The sequence below is a fragment of the Grampus griseus genome (genome assembly GCF_964374135.1).
Source record: "Grampus griseus genome assembly, chromosome: 7".
Classification (NCBI taxonomy): domain Eukaryota; kingdom Metazoa; phylum Chordata; class Mammalia; order Artiodactyla; family Delphinidae; genus Grampus; species Grampus griseus.
The window spans coordinates 7,207,723-7,224,712 of NC_139001.1; the positions used below are offsets into that span (position 1 = coordinate 7,207,723).

Genomic DNA, 16,990 nt, shown 5'->3' on the forward strand with positions numbered 1-16,990 from the left:
CACCCAATACAGACATTAATGATGGAGACTTGAAAGGCATGTAGCTATTACGTTAAATATTCTTCAGTCTCCTCTGGAGTAGTAGTGGGGGGGACCCACTGTCACTGCAATGCCCCAAATCATGTGAAATAGCACAGAGACAAAGATACCATGCATGTTTAGTTTCACTAAACGTTATTTTGGTAGAAACTAAATCATGTTGATCGAAACAACTGTTTGTCTAAGGCTAAAGTCATCTGGGGATTCATTTCTTTTTCCCTTAAATTCAATCAGTATTTATTAAGTGTGATAATGTGGGCAGGCACCACAACAGATACTGAAGATATAGGCATAGCCTCCTTTCACTTAACTGAGATATCCTAAGTTTACAAGAAAAACGGAACATGAAGCAGTGTGGTGCAGAAGAAAAGCACAAGTATCAGAGTTAGACAGACATGGGTTTAAAACCTGATTCTGAAATTTGCTGACTGTGTGACCTTGATGAGTTACTTAACCATTCTGAGCCTCTGTTTCCTAATTTATAAAATGGGGATAACATCACCTACATTGTAAACGTATGTCATAAAATTACTGCAAAAATTAGATACCTAGGATAACACATGTTAACCCCTATAAAGTGCCTAGTACATGGTAGGTGCTTAATGGATGGTAGCCATTGCTATTTTTCACTACTCTTTTCTCTGGCTCGAGCGGACCATTGGTTATTGTTACAATGCTACAAAGGAACCCTTCAATTCCTTTACTGCTCTGTTTTTAAAAGATTCTTGGTTTTAGAAAAGACACCAGAGGTGGACTAGTTCAACAAAGCCCATGAGTTATGGGAATCCCTTCCACACCAAGCTGGAGGGTCAGGGAAAGACTCACTTCCATCTAAGGCTGATAATTCTTCTTTGTGAACAACTAACAATTAGCAAGGTTTTCTTCAAACTGAGCTGAAATCTTTTCACTTGCATACATTATGGGTCTTAGCTTTATCCTACACAAAATAAGTCTACTTGCTCTGTCACATGATTCCCACCCCTGCCCCCAAAGGCAGGAAGGGAAAAACCTCACATCACCTCAGACTTCTCTTGCCCAGGCTGACCTCTGTCCCCACTATAACAGTTACTCTCCTTTGTCCATCTGGCAATGCCCCCCATAAAATGAGCAGTATGGAACTATGACCTCTTCTTCCCTGTACATTATAAGACAGCCTAAGATAGCATCTACTTTTTGGTAACCACTGATAACCTATTTCAGCATAGTATTATAGAACTTTTCTATAATACTATTAAAGAGTCAAGTTCCTATGGTAGGTGCAGGACTTGACCTCCATCAGATTTCACCTCCTGAGTGTTGGCCCATCATCATTCCAATTTTCTAACTCTTTGTGGGTCCTGCTCTGCCATTCCACATGCTGGGTTTCCCTCCCCAATTCTTACCATCCAAGTTATTTGCCGTATTAAGGGCATGAAGCATCTGTTCACACCACTGGGTAAATCCATCTTGGGCTTTATTTACTCCCTGAAAGAGCTTCAGCAATTTTTCTTCTTCTTCTACTTTCTTATTCTGCCGGTTAGACACACCTACAGATTTACTAAAGCAAAACAATAGGGCGATATTATATTCCCAGAAACTGTTACTATATGATTATACTCTAACCCCATAAATAGACAATGTCTTGGCAACACCGGATGGCTGTCCAGCAATCCAATTCTTGGCTCCAAAAATGAAAACAAACAAACAAACAACAACAAACCCGAAATAAAAAAACTGAAATACTGGGGGTGGGGGGGTGGGTTACTCAATACCCCTTAAAATCTAGCCTCAGTTAATACATTCTAGTTTGTGAATACAGGGCTTCTTTTCAGAGAAATTATTAAATGTTCCCCTATGTGTCCTTCAGTAAGACTTTAAATTTTGCTAAGCCTCAGTTTCCTCATCTGTAAAATGGTACTAATACTTCTTTGGGTTATCAAAAGGAATAATGATACTATATGCAAAGGCCTAGAGCATAGTGCCTGGCAAAAATGCTCAATAAACTGACATTTAGTGTCCTATTCATAACACATTAAGCCCTCAATCAAGAAGAAATACTCTGACAACACTACCATTTATTAAGTAGTTACTATGTGCCAGGCACTTTACTAACTACTTCACATGTATTCATTTAACCTTTAGAACCATACCCATGAAGTTATTATCTTCATTTTATAGATGAGGGAACTGAGGCTCAAAGAGGTTCCCTCTTGCCCAAGGTCACACAGCTAATAAGTGGTAGTGCTGGGATTTGAGTTGATGTATTTAACATTAAAACCCATGTTCGTTCAATAAAACTGTATACTAAGGAAAGAAAGATGAATGTAAAATGTAACTAATTTATCATAAAAATAAAATGGTTTTAGTGTTTATGATACTCATAGTATGTGTAACTTAAAAATATAAATTTAGAGAAAAACGCTAAAATCTAGAGAATACCTTGGTGAAATATTCCACAGCAATAACAAAAATATTAAGTGGTTACCATGTGACAGGCAATGGACTAAGTGTCCAGCAACCAAAGGAGCTCCTAGTATAATATAGATGTGTTTCCACAGGGAAGAAAAGCAATCATCAAACTATGACCTCACATGGTAGGATACAGGTGAAAATAAGTAAAAACTAAATAACTACCTTTCTCTGGCCACCCCATATCCTACTCCTCACACGCCGCCTCCCCCAACCCACCAAAGAGCATAGGTTGATCATTTTGAGCCCTACCTGAGACTGGCGTTTTTATTTTTGTTTGTTGAATTCCTGGGTCCCACCTCTTTCACTGCATCATCCCAGAATCCCATGTTGGAATTTTTAGTGTCAGCATTACTCCAGATACTACTGACTAGGTCAGATGCCCACTGGTTAGGGGGACCAGCATTTATAGAGCCCCAGACAGAATTCCCAAGGCTGGTGTGCAGGTTGGAATGCTGTTAAAGAAAAGGAGACAAATAATTACAGTTAACAATATTAAAAAGATAAAAAGGGAGTCCACGAAAGTTAGGAAAGATAACTTAACTTATAACACCAGTCCACAGAGTGACTGCTTAGGAAAATGAACCCACCGGATTATTCCGGGCTCTGCTGGGTTGCTGGTGCTGCTGCTGCTGCTGCTGCTGCTTCTGCATTTGCCTGGCTTCTTCCTGTTGTATCTCCAGAAGGGACTTTGCAGTACCTGCGGGTTTGCTGACATTCCCCCACCCTGAGAGTTTCTGCTGTTGCTGCTGTTGCTGCTGCTGGAGAGCTTTCATCAATTCCCTCTGCTGGCGCCTCTGCTGCAGGCACAGAAACAGAAGGCAACTCAGGATTCCGTTGTTTAAAAAAATAGTTACAAATGTCCAGTATACTAAATGGAATGTAAATACATAGCAGCTATATGAAATTATACACCATGACAGAGTTAACTCCTCTACTGCAAATAAAGATGTAAACTGCCAGAAGTACTAACAGGAGAATAAAAAGAAATCAAGAATTACTTCTTAAAAATTAAGTAGGGCTTTTGGTTAAGCATAAAGGCAAAATATATGTTTACTTCCAAAGCCCTACCAAAATGACAGAAAAAATTTTTTTTCTAAAGCATAAATCTTAAGGACAAAGAGAATAAAATAGACTTTAAAAGCTGGAAAGCAGGCAGATAAAGACAGCCAATATAACAGACCCAGTAAGTTGAAACCTAAGTAAAGGAAGCTCAGAAACAGGCCAATTCACAGAAAAAGCTCAGGAATTAGAGGTAGGGGTATCTCACATAGAAGAAGACAGGCTGAAGGTCTGTAAAAAGCAGCACGGAGACCCTGACTACCTCCCCAACCCAAAGCAGTTAACAGCTATCCCTCTCTCCCCAGAAGAAAATTAAAACTTTCCATTTTAAAGAGGCTGAACCAGATTAGCGGATTAGTCTATAGGAAAGCTGACCCAGGACAAGAGAATACACCTACAGATACCAACAGATGGTGGGACTCCAACAGAACAGACCATTACAGAGACCACTACGGAAAAGCCCGGCAAGGTGCTGTATATACCAGAACCTCCAAACAGCTTTTCTGTGCCTTATTCCTAAATATGAATGAATAGCCCAGGATCAACAAACACTTGACAGAGCTTCTAAGATGAAAGCCAAAGACCAAATCAAACAAAATTCTGTGGAAACAGAAACAAGACAAGGGAAAATAGGAGCTAGCTTTTTAAAATGCTATCAGTAAGTAATATCTTTAGAGGTAAGGTAGTGCAGTCAGTAAAACAAGAATAAGAGGCTATAAAAAGAAACACTTAGAGTAACAACATATGGACTCAGAACTTCAAAATAAGAGAACATACATTAGAAGTTCAATAGAAGGACTGAAAGATAGGACTGAAGAAATACCCCATCAGAAAAGACAAGAGATGGAAAGCAGGAGAGAAAACCAGAATCAGTCCAGGAGGGCAACATGCAGATGACAAGAATTCGAGAAAAACAGAGCACCTGTGCAGCAAGCCAAGCGTGCGTTCAGATCTGAACAGATTACAGGGTCCTGGAAAGGACACCTCCAGGGAAAGAATGAAACAGAATTGTCATAGGTTTTCCCTATGTGAGAAATATGTATGGAGTGGCATTTTATACCTTTTGAAGAGTGTAGGAAGACTTAAGAGTTCAAAGAAAATTAATCAAATAAAAACACAAGGCAATTATTAACTTCTAACAGACAAAAATAGGAACAAGAAAAGACCTGTGATTTCAACTCTGATGACCACTATTATTATTTTTAAGCAGAGACCAAAATTACTGGAACAATTTCTAGCCTTGAAGGGGGAAGATATAGTCTGCTCTGCATTCAGCTGTTAAACTTTTAGAAAAGAGAGATGATTTCAGAGAAAGTTCAGTCTATTTTTTTATTTTAAGAGGGTGGGAAGTAAGATAATTTTTTAAGGTGAAGCAACATTCTAACCTACTGGATGACAGCATGCACACTACATGGTAAACTTGTACAGACAATTCCCGGGGCCTTCAGTGAACCACACCACCGAGACCAGAATGACAGCTTGCATTCGCGAACAACTTGACTGCTCTGCCTCAAATTATATCCACATAAATCACTTTCTTCAAGACTCTGCTACCTCATGCCACCTTTTGAGAGAGGCCTTCCCAGACAGCACTACCTAAAACTAGACAATCACTACTACCACCAATACTAGCCCCAACTCCCAACCCTCTCTCTATGCCTCTCCTCACTTTATTGTTCTTTCTGACACATATTGCCTCTAGAACTCCATGATTTACTTAATTTTTATTGTCCATGTCCCCTCAACCAAAGGTAAGCTTTATGAAGGCAGAGAATTTTGTCTGTTTTAGACTCAGCTATATCCCCAGACTGAAACTGTAACTGAGTAGCAACTATGTGATGGACAGATGGATGGATGGGTGGGTGAATATGGCACCTAATGGCATGCTGAGCCAAACCATTTTCCTTATTTTCTCTCTTCTATCAAGAACTGTGCTCTGCTGCCCCCTCCCCAACCCCTTTCACTCTTCTGTATCCTTCCTATCCTAATGAGGAACTGTAGGATACAGACTTACAGGCAGAGAGGCGTTATTTCTGTCGTATTTTAAGTTTTTCTAGGTTAGTCAGAAAACCCAATACCCTTTAGGGAAAAAAGTATTCTACATTCTAAGCATCAAATTTATAAAAGGATATCTGCATAAAACCCACCCCCAATTTTGAAACACCCAAGTAACTTTTATTTACGAGCTATTCTCTCAAGAGCTATGGTTAAAATGTTTAAGGTAACTGAACATTTATGTATCCAATCTTAATGTTATTCCTATGAGATCCTTCATACTTGCTAGAGACCACATTACAGGATAAAGAGGTGAATAACACATATCCAATTCAGACACACAGCAGCTCTGACAATAATAGTTATCTTTAGTAGCCACTCATCCATGATGCACACTAGCTATTCACTGACTGTCTAGATCACTGTTACTTTTAAAACTTACCTCCTCTCGAAGTTGCCGTTCTCGTTCCTCTTCTAGTTTTTGGATTTCAGCCAATGATAGTGTTGCCTGGGACTGACATGCTGTCGTATTGGACTGCTGGCCCCATGTTGAAGAAGAGGGAAGCTAACAAAAAAGGAAGGCAAACGAGTTCATGAGGAAACATGTACAGGAAACAAAGGGGCAATAATGCATGAAGTACAGCCAGAACATTCATGTTTCTTTCAACTCCATTTATAACACTCAATTCAAATTTCCTTCTTCAATCCTTTTACGTACTACTCTCCCAGTCAGTCTGCTTTTACGTAATTTTTTTGTCACAAGATTATTTTAAAACAACTTAAGTACATCAATACACTTTTATTTGATCTACCATTACGAAACTGCAAATTTGTTACACCTGGCATTGACATATACACCAATATACAACCATAAAGAGAAAGAAGTAAACAAAAGAATCACTAAGTTTTTAATCCAAGGAGGTAATAAAGGACAAGATATGCTACTTTCCAATGAAAGTAGCAAGGGCAAGATTTGTGAAGGGAGAGCTGAGGTGGGCAGCTGAGGAAAGATGCCAGGCACAGTTTTCTATCAGTCTTTCCTGAAAGGGAGTTAACCAGGCTGTGCCTTCTAGTAGTGAGCACTAAGCTGGTTTTAATCAATAATTCTATTTTTCCTATGCCCTAAAATTATCAACTAAAATAAAGTGTAAATATATGAGTCCTGAATACTTTAGTGTTCTCAAAAGCTTGATTATTTCTAGGGGAATCCCTTGGCCTTTCTGGGCCAGAAGAAAGATACACTCTAATTTTGAGACATCTTAAGGCTCTTAAAAGCAAACAAAAACCAAATCTAACCAGACTTAAAATATGTTTAATAGAAACAATACATGAGCATGGATGGATCAAAACAAACAAAATGCCAAACAGTCCCAAAAAAGAATGGCTCTTCAGTAGGAATCTCTAAAACTGGAACTGATGCGATACGAGTAAAAACAGTTTAAACTGTCACTGATGTTACCAGACAGCTCTCCAAATGAGTACCCTCAACACTACCGAACATAATAGATCCTTTAACATTTTTTGCCCAATGATGGGTAGTACCGGCATTTCTCTCAAAATGCACCTGTGCTAGGGTAGGAGAGGGGTACAGGAGGCAGCTAAGAGAGAAAGATGGGGGACTAAGTAGGCAAAGTTGAGCACAAATGAACTCTTTTTCTCCACAGGAAATGACACGTTTTGGAAAGCACTATCAAGATCAAACCTGGCAGCAGATCTCAAACCTGGTGGCATCACCTGGAGGACCCGTAAAAATGTAGATGCCCCAGCCCCACACTCAAGGAATCAAAAGACGCAAAGGTAAAGCCAACCAATTCGCATATTTTTGTAATTCTGATGCAGTCAGAACCAGCAACCACTGATGCTGTCGAAAATCTCAGTGGCTGTATCACCCCGCGGTACCCAGAAACCAATCGCCAGTCCTCTTCAGCAGAAACTCAGCCAGCATCAAGGACAGATTCACTGCCTCCTGAAATGGCCTATTCCTCTTTCAAGAACCTCTGAAATCCTCCTATATTTTGTGCCAAAGTATACTTCACTGTACTTTTTGCTCATGATTCATGAGTCTGCTCTCTGGAGTAATGCAGAACAAATCTAAGTCTTTTTCACATGACAGACAAACGTCTGCAGATAGCTATCAATTTCCCTTAAATCTTATTTGTACATAAGAAATAATACCCCATCACTCCATCAACATTGCCTCAGGGCATTTTCCAGTTCAACCAACATCCTGTACTGCCCACTCAGAGAACTGAAGTTTGTCAATCACGCTTTTCATAACAACTCTTTCCCAAGTCAGAAGCAAACAGTTGGGAATTTGGTACATTTTCTGCCCCCTGAATGTCTAATTATACTTTGCTGATTTAAAAAACATTACTTTTTTTTTTCCTGCCCTGACATTGCTACCTTACTTTTTCAACACTATTTTTGATAACATTTCTTTAAGAAAATCTGCTAAAACTCAGTAAGAACAGAGAGTCTGCAGTACCATGACCCACTCTCTCCCAACTCCTAGCTCAGCCAGACAGAAACACTACTTCAGATGAAGGCAGCAAAGAACACAGGCCTCCCTCTCTCCCCGTTAGCTGACAGTCAGTGGGCTGCCTTCCCGGGAAGTGCACGATATCAACAATTCTCATCCTGGCTCCAGCTACCTGTTGCAAAGGCTAAGCTACGGACAAACACAGCTGAGAGGAGAGGTGGCTCCCTTCTTATGCCTAGCCCCGACTTCTGGGATGGAAACTACACAGTGCTACAGAGACTACTAGGGCCCTGGCTGCCACTTTGAAAGGCAGAGGTTCCACCCCACCAGGAGAGGCAAGCCAAGAAGACCTGAGGCTACTGCCCCTCCCCCAAGGGCTCAATTCATAAAGCAGGCGCCATTGTTCCCAGCTCCAGAGCTGTGACTCTGGGACTTCTGTCTTGAAGCAGAGGTGGGTGGAACAGATTGGAATAGAGAGAGCTGCAGACCTCTTCCCAAAGGAACTGACTTCATTTGCAACAGAGTGTGGAGAGTGAGGAGTTCAACCCTAAGGGCACTTTCAAAAACAGTGGATGTTGCAGTGAAAGGCAAGGGGTTAACTGGTAGATTCACTGGAGATACAGGCTAAACTGTACTCTGCTTCTTTGTCTCAGAGAACCAAGCTAGAAGGAGTCTGCCTAGGGTCAGAACAAATCTCAGATATAAACCTCAGGAAGTACCTCTTCAAAAGAGCTTGAGTTTGATTGGATCAGGCTTTTGGAACATTTTATGCCCAAGGGTTCTTCTGAGAAGAGAATAATCCAGTTAGCAACTAGTGGAGTTTAACAGCCTAAATGTGGAACAAGACAGTCAAGGAGAGCCCAGCCCAAACCACTGTCAGCCCAGAGTGACTGTGAGCATACCCAATGCTGCATCCCCAGAGAAGCCCCAGCAGAGGCTTCACACTATTGGGGGAGAGGCGGGGAAGTTCACTAAATTAATCTAGCTAGCCACAAAACAAATAATAATAATGAGTGGGGGTGGAGGGAGGACCAGAACCCAGAACTGCTACAGTGCATTAGCAAGAAAGTATATCTATATACCAGGAAAAAAGCTGGCAATAGAAACTGACTGTGATAGTGAACGATCAGATGTCAGATTTAACAAAGACATCAAAGTCTTATAAATATGTTCAGAGAAGGAAACCATGATTAAAGGAGTAAAAGTAGACATGTTAACAATATCACATCAAATAAACAATATCAATAAAGATACAGAGGGTTTCCCTGGTGGCGCAGTGGTTGAGAGTCCGCCTGCTGATGCAGGGGACACGGGTTCGTGCCCCGGTCCGGGAAGATCCCACATGCCGCGGAGCGGCTGGGCCCGTGAGCCGTGGCTGCTGAGCCTGCACGTCCGGAGCCTGTGCTCCGCAACGGGATAGGCCACAACAGTGAGAGACCCGTGTACCGCAAAAAAAAAAATAATAATAATAATAAAAAAGATACAGAGACTATTTTTTAAATAATCTATGAGATTAGAAATGAATTACAGGGGAAAAAACGTAAAAAACACAAACACAGAGAGGCTAAACGATACATTACTAAATAACCAAGAGATCACTGAAGAAATCAAAGAGGAAATCAAAAAATACCTAGAGACAAATTACAACAAAAACACGATGATCCAAAACCTATGGGATGCAGCAAAAGCAGTTCTAAGAGGGAAGTTTGTAGCAATACAAGCTTACCTCAAGAAACAAGAAAAATCTCAAATAAACAATCTAACCTTACACCTAAAGGAACTAGAGAAAGAAGAGCAAACAAAACCCAAAGTTAGCAGAAGGAAAGAAATCATAAATATCAGAGCAGAAATAAATGAAACAGAAACAAAGAAAACAATAGCAAAGATCAATAAAACTAAAAGCTGGTTCTTTTGAGAAGATAAACAAAATTGATAAACCATTAGCCAAACTCATCAAGAAAAAGAGGGAGAGGACTCAAATCAATAAAATTAGAAATGAAACAGGAGAAGTTACAACAGACACCACAGAAATACAAAGCAACCTAAGAGACTACTACAAGCAACTCTATGCCAATAAAATGGACAACCTGGAAGAAATGGACAAATTCTTAGAAAGGTATAAGCTTCCCAGACTGAACCAGGAAGAAACAGAAAATATGAACAGACCAATCACAAGTAAGGAAATTGAAACTCTGATTAAAAATCTTCTGACAGGGCTTCCCTGGTGACTCAGTGGTTAAGAATCTGTCTGCCAGTGCAGAGGACACGGGTTCGAGCCCTGGTCTGGGAAGATCCCACATGCCGCGGAGCAACTAAGCCTGTGCGCCACAACTACTGAAGCCTGCACGCCTAGAGCCCGTGCTCCACAACAAGAGAAGCCATTGCAATGAGAAGCCCGCACACCGCAACGGAGAGCAGCCCCCGCTCGCCACAAGTAGAGAAAGCCCGGGCGCAGCAACGAAGACCCAACACAGCCAAAAATAAATAAATAAAAATAAATTTATTTAAAAAAAAAAAATCTTCCAACAAACAAAAGTCCAGGACTGGATGAGTTCACAGGTGAATTCTATCAAACATTTAGAGAAGAGCTAACACCCGTCCTTCTCAAACTCTTCCAAAAAATTGCGGAGGAAGGAACACTCCCAAACTCATTCTATGAGGCCACCCTGATACCAAAGCCAGACAAAGATATTACAAAAAAAGAAAATCACAGACCAATATCACTCATGAATATACATGCAAAAATGCTCAACAAAATACTAGCAAACAGAATCCAACAACACATTAAAAGGATCATACACCATGATCAAGTGGGATTTATCCCAGAGATGCAAGGATTCTTCAATATATGCAAATCAATCAATGTGATACACCATATTAACAAACTGAAGAATAAAAACCCTATGATCATCTCAATAGATGCAGAAAACGCTTTTGACAAAATTCAACACCCACTTACGATAAAAACTCTCCAGAAAGTGGGCAGAGAGGGAACCTACCTCAACATAATAAAGAACATATACAACAAACCCACAGCAAGCATCATTCTCAACGGTGAAAAACTGAAAGCATTTCCTCTAAGATCAGAAACAAGACAAGGATGTCTACTCCCACCACTATTATTCAACATAGTTTTGGAAGTCTTAGCCATGGCAATCAGAGAATAAAAAGAAATAAAAAGAATCCAAATCAGAAAAGAAGAAGTAAAACTGTCACTGTTTGTAGATGACATGATGCTATACATAGAGAATCCTAAAGATGTTACCAGAAAACTACTAGAGCTAATCAATGAATTTGGTAGACTAGCAGGATACAAAATTAATGCACAGAAATCTGTTGTATTCCTATATACTAATGACGAAAAATCTGAAAGAGAAATTAAGGAAACACTCCCATTTACCATTGCAACAAAAAGAATAAAATACCCAGGAATAAACCTACCTAGGGAGACAAAAGACCTGTATGCAGAAAACTATAAGACACTGATGAAAGAAATTAAAGATGACACAAACAGATGGAGAGATACACCATGTTCTTGGATTGGAAGAATCAATATTGTGAAAATGACTAACTACCCAAAGCAATCTATAGATCCAGTGCAATCCCTATCAAACTACCAATGGCATTTTTTACAGAACTAGAACAAAAAAAATCTTAAAATTTGTATGGAGACACAGAAGACCCCAAATAGCCAAAGCAGTCTTGAGGGGAAAAAAATGATGCTGGAGGAATCAGACTCCCTGACTTCAGACTATACTACAAGGCTACAGTAATCAAGACAATATGGTACTGTCACAAAAACAGAAATATAGATCAATGGAACAGAATAGAAAGCCCAGAGATAAACCCACGCACCTGTGGTGAACTAACCTATGACAAAGGAAGCAAGGATATACAATGGAGAAAAGACAGTCTCTTCAATAAGTGGTGCTGGGAAAACTGGACAGCTACTTGTAAAAGAATGAAATTAGAACACTCCCTAACACCATACACAAAAATAAACTCAAAATGGATTAGAGACCTAAATGTAAGACCGGACAGTATAAAACTCTTATTAGAGGAAAACACAGGAGGAACACTCTTTGACATAAATCACAGCAAGATCTTTTTTGATCCACCTCCGAGAGTAATGGAAACAAAAACAAAAATAAACAAATGGGACCTAATGAAACTTAAAAGCTTTTGCAAAGCAAAGGAAACAAGACAAAAAGACAACCCTCAGAATGGGAGAAAATATTTGCAAACGAATCAATGGACAAAGGATTAATGTCCAAAATATATAAACAGCTCATGCAGCTCAATATTAAAAAAACAAACAGCCCAATCCAAAAATGGGCAGAAGACCTAAATAAACATTTCTCCAAAGAAGACATACAGATGGCCAAGAAGCACATGAAAAGCTGCTCAACATCGCTAATTATTAGAGAAATGCAAATCAAAACTACAATGAGGTATCACCTCACACCAGTTAGAATGCGCATCATCAGAAAATCTACAAACAACAAATGCTGGAGAGGGTGTGGAGAAAAGGGAACCCTCTTGCACTGTTGATGGGAATGTAAATTGATACAGCCACTATGGAGAACGGTATGGAGGTTCCTTAAAAAATGAAAAATAGAATTACCATATGACCCAGCAATCCCACTACTGGGCATATACCCTGAGAAAACCATAATTCAAAAAGACACATGCACCCCAATGTTTACTGCAGCACTATTTACAATAGCCAGGTCATGGAAGCAACCTAAATGCCCATCGACAGACGAATGGATAAAGAAGACGGGGTACATATATACAATGGAATATTATTCAGCCATAAAAAGGAACGATACTGGGTCACTTGTAGAGATGTGGATGAATCTAGAGACTGTCATACAGAGTGAAGTAAGTCAGAAAGAGAAAAACAGATATTATATATTAACACATATATGTGGAACCTAGAATGGTACAGATGAACCAATCTGCAGGGTTGAAATTGAGACACAGATGTAGAGAACAAATGTATGGACACCAAGGGGGGGGTACGCGGCAGGAGGGTGGGGTGGTGGTGTGATGAATTGGGAGATTGGGATTGACATATATACACTAATATGTATAAAATGGATAACTAGGGCTTCCCTGGTGGCGCAGTAGTTGAGAGTCCGCCTGCCGATGCAGGGGACACGGGTTCGTGCCCCGGTCCAGGAGGATCCCACATGACGCGGAGCGGCTGGGCCCGTGAGCCATGGCCGCTGAGCCTGCGCGTCCGGAGCCTGTGCTCCGCAACGGGAGAGGCCACAACAGTGAGGCCCGCGTACCACATAAAAAAAAAAAAAAGAACCAAAAGGAAATTCTGGAGTTCAAAAACGTAATAACTGAAATGAAAAATCACTGCAGGAGCTCAAAAGTATATCTGAACTGGCAAAAGAATTTAGTGAACTTGAAGAGAGAGCAACAGAGATTATGCAATCCAAAGAACAGAGAAAAAAAGAATAAAGAAAAATGGAGAGCCTTAGAGAAATGTGAGATACCACTGAGTGCACCAACATGTGCACAATGCAAGTATCAGAAGAAGAGGAAAGAGGAGCAGAAAAATTGTGACCTAAATCTCAAATTTATAGAAAAAACATTAATCTACATATCCAAGAAGCTGAACAAACTCCCAATAGGATAAACCCAAAGAGATCCACAAATAGACATTATCATGGTAAAAACGCTGAAAGCCAAAAACAAGGAGAAAATCTTGAAAGCAGCAATAAGGAGGAAAAACAAATTATCACTTACTAGGGAATCCCAATAAAATCAACATCTGACTTCTCATCAGAAACAATGAAGGCCAGAAGGCAGTGGGATAAGATATTCAAAGTCTTCAAATGAACAAAAACTGTCAACCAAGATTTCTATATTCAGTAAAGCTACTTTTCAAAAATGAAGGAGAAATAAAGACATTCCCAGATAAAATTAGAAAATCTGTTGCCAGCAGACTCACCTTACAAGAAATACTAAAGGAAGTTCTTCAGGCTAAAAGCAAGTGACCCTAGAAAATAGTCTGAATCCGCATGAGAAAGCGAAGAGCACCAATAAAATTAATTATATAATTATAAAAAACAGTAGTACATGTACATTTCTTCCTCTTTTAACTGATTTTAAAAGCAACCGTATAAAACAATGTATATATATATAGTTGGACCTATAACATACAAAAATCTAATATGTCAAAAATGGCACAAAGGAGTTAAGTGAAAACAAAGCTGTAGTAAGCTAATGACTCCATATGGTAACTTGAATCCACAGGTACAATTTAAGAGAAGCAGAAATGATAAATAAGGTTATATAATGAAAGCTATACATACATACTTGCTTCCCTTCTCTCAGCGTCTTTAAGAGACAATATAAAGGAATAAATATAACATTTTATCATTGCATTTGTAACATTTACAAGATGTGATACAACAAAAATACTACAAAAAGGAGAAAAAAGGAACAGAGCTTTAAGAGAGTAGCATATCTGTGTCAAACTGGAAAATACAGTGATGAAAATCATTAAGGATATTAAAATGCTACATTAGAAAATAATTTACTTAACGCAAAAAGAAGCAGTAAAAGAAGAACAGAGAAACAGAAAGGATGTAAAAAACAGAAAGTTAAATGGCAGATATAAATCCAACTATATCAATAATATCATTAAATGTGAACAGGTTAAAGAATCCAATAAAAAGGCAGAGATTATCAGACTGGATAAGAAAATAAGATTGAACTATACTGTCTAAAAAAGACGTAATTTATATTCAAAGGTATAAACAGATCAAAAGTAAAAGAATAAACAAAGATTTATCAGGCAAACAGCAACCAGAAGAGAGCTGGAATCACTATACCATTATCAGACAAAACATACTTTAAAACAAAAAAAATGTTAATAGAGATAAAGAGGAACATTTTATGATAATAAAAGGGTCAATCCAGCAGGAACATATATAACAATTATAAACATATATGCACCTAACAAGAGAGCACCAAAATACATGAAGCAAGAAATGGCAGAAATAGAAGGAGATATACAATTCAACAGTAATACTTCGAGACTTCAATACTCCACGTTCAGTAAGAGGCAAAACAACTACAAGATCAATGAGGAACTAGAAGACTTGAACAACGCTATAAACTGACTAGACCTAGTAAACATCTATTGAACACTCCACTCAACAAGAGTAGACTATACGTTCTTCTCAAGTGAACATGGAACATTCTTCAGGATAGACCTAAAGAAGGTAAAACTTTATGCCAGAAATAAAACTTTATTCTAAGACATAAAACTAAACTTCAATAATTCATTTAAAAGAATAGAAATATACAAAGTATGTTCTCTGATCACAATGGAACAAAATTAGAAATGAGTAAGAAACAAATTTTGGAAACTCTCAAATAAGTGAAACTAAAACACTCCTAAATAACCAATGGATCAAAGAAGAAATCAAAACTTATGGGTAGCAGCTAAAGCAATTTATAACTGCAAATGCCTAATTGAGAAAGAAGAAAGATATCAAATGAATAAAAAACTAACCTTCTACCCTGAGATACTAGAGAAAAAGAGCAAACTAAACTTACAGCAAGCAGAAGGCAAGAAATAATAAAGATGAAAGAAGAAATTAGTGAACTAGATAAGAGAAAAAAATCAATGAAACCAAAAACCAGTTCTCTAAAAATATCAACAAAACCGACTTAACCTGATTGTCCATGAGGAAAAAACCCCAACAGACTCAAATTACTACAATCAGAAATAAAAGAAGCACATCACTACTGATCTTACAGGAACAAAAAGAAATACAAAGGAATACTATGAACAAGTGCTTGCCAATCAATTAGATAATCTAGATGAAAAAGACAGATTTCTATAAAGATATAAACTAACCAAAACTAACTCAAGAAGAAACAGATGATCCAAATAGACCTATTAGAAGTAAAGACATGGAATTAGTAATCAAAAAACTATCCACAAATAAAAGCCCAAGCACAAATGGTTTCATCACCACTGAACTCTACCAAGCATTTAAAGAATTAATACAAATTCTTCACAAACACTTCCAAAAAATTGGAGGGAACATTTCCTGACTCATTCTTCAAGGCCAGCATTACCCTGACACCAAAACCAAAGAAATCACAAGGGGAAAACAAACACACACTACAGACAAATACCTCTTATGAACATGGACATAAAAATCCTCACCTCCTTCAGCCTAACGAAGGGCATCTACAAAAAACACACAGCTAACATTAAATTTAATGGTGAGAGACTGGATGTGTTCCCCCACATCAACCCAAGATCGGAAATAAGACAAGAACATTCACACTTGCCATTTCTATTAAACACTGTACTGGGGTTCTAGCCAGGGCAATCAGGCAAGAAAAAGAAATAAAAGACTGGGGGAAAAAGTAGTAAAACTACCTCTATTTGCAGATAACATGATCTTGTGTACAGAAAATCCTAATGAATCCACTAAGACACTATTAATTAACCAGTCCAGCAAGATTTCAGAATACAAGCTCAATATACAAAAATCAACTGTACATCTATACACTTGCAAAGAACAATCTGAAAATGAAATTTTGAAAATTCCATTTATAATACCATCAGAAAGGCAAAATACTTAAGAATAAATTTAACAAAAGAAGTAGAAAAGTTATACTCTAAAAACTATAAAATACTGAAAAGAAATTCAAGAAGATCTAAATAAATATAAAAACATCCCATGTTTATGGATTAGAAGACTTAATATTGTTAAGATGTCAAAACTCCCCAAACTGATCTTACAGAGTTAATGCAATCCCTATCAGAATCCCAGTTGGCTTCTTTGTGAAAACTGACAAACTCATTCTAAAATTCATATGGAATTGAAACACAGGAGAGCCAAAACAATATGGAAAAAAAAGAACAAATTTGGAGGACTCACACTGATTTCAAACTTAACTACAAAGCAATAGTAATGTCAA

The 16,990-nt window shown here is 38.5% G+C and overlaps 1 protein-coding gene across 1 annotated transcript in view; it reads right to left on the minus strand.

The window, feature by feature from the left end:
• The window catches only part of GIGYF2 (GRB10 interacting GYF protein 2), a 125,661-nt gene that overhangs the window by 6,421 nt on the left and 102,250 nt on the right, over nucleotides 1-16,990 (minus strand). Inside the window, exons 23-26 of the mRNA XM_082658051.1 lie at nucleotides 5,987-6,109; nucleotides 3,078-3,287; nucleotides 2,740-2,942; nucleotides 1,422-1,576 (exon numbers count right to left, since the gene is read on the minus strand). Of these exons, the coding sequence (XP_082514177.1) occupies nucleotides 1,422-1,576; nucleotides 2,740-2,942; nucleotides 3,078-3,287; nucleotides 5,987-6,109 (691 nt within the window). The remainder of the gene's footprint in view (nucleotides 1-1,421; nucleotides 1,577-2,739; nucleotides 2,943-3,077; nucleotides 3,288-5,986; nucleotides 6,110-16,990) is intronic.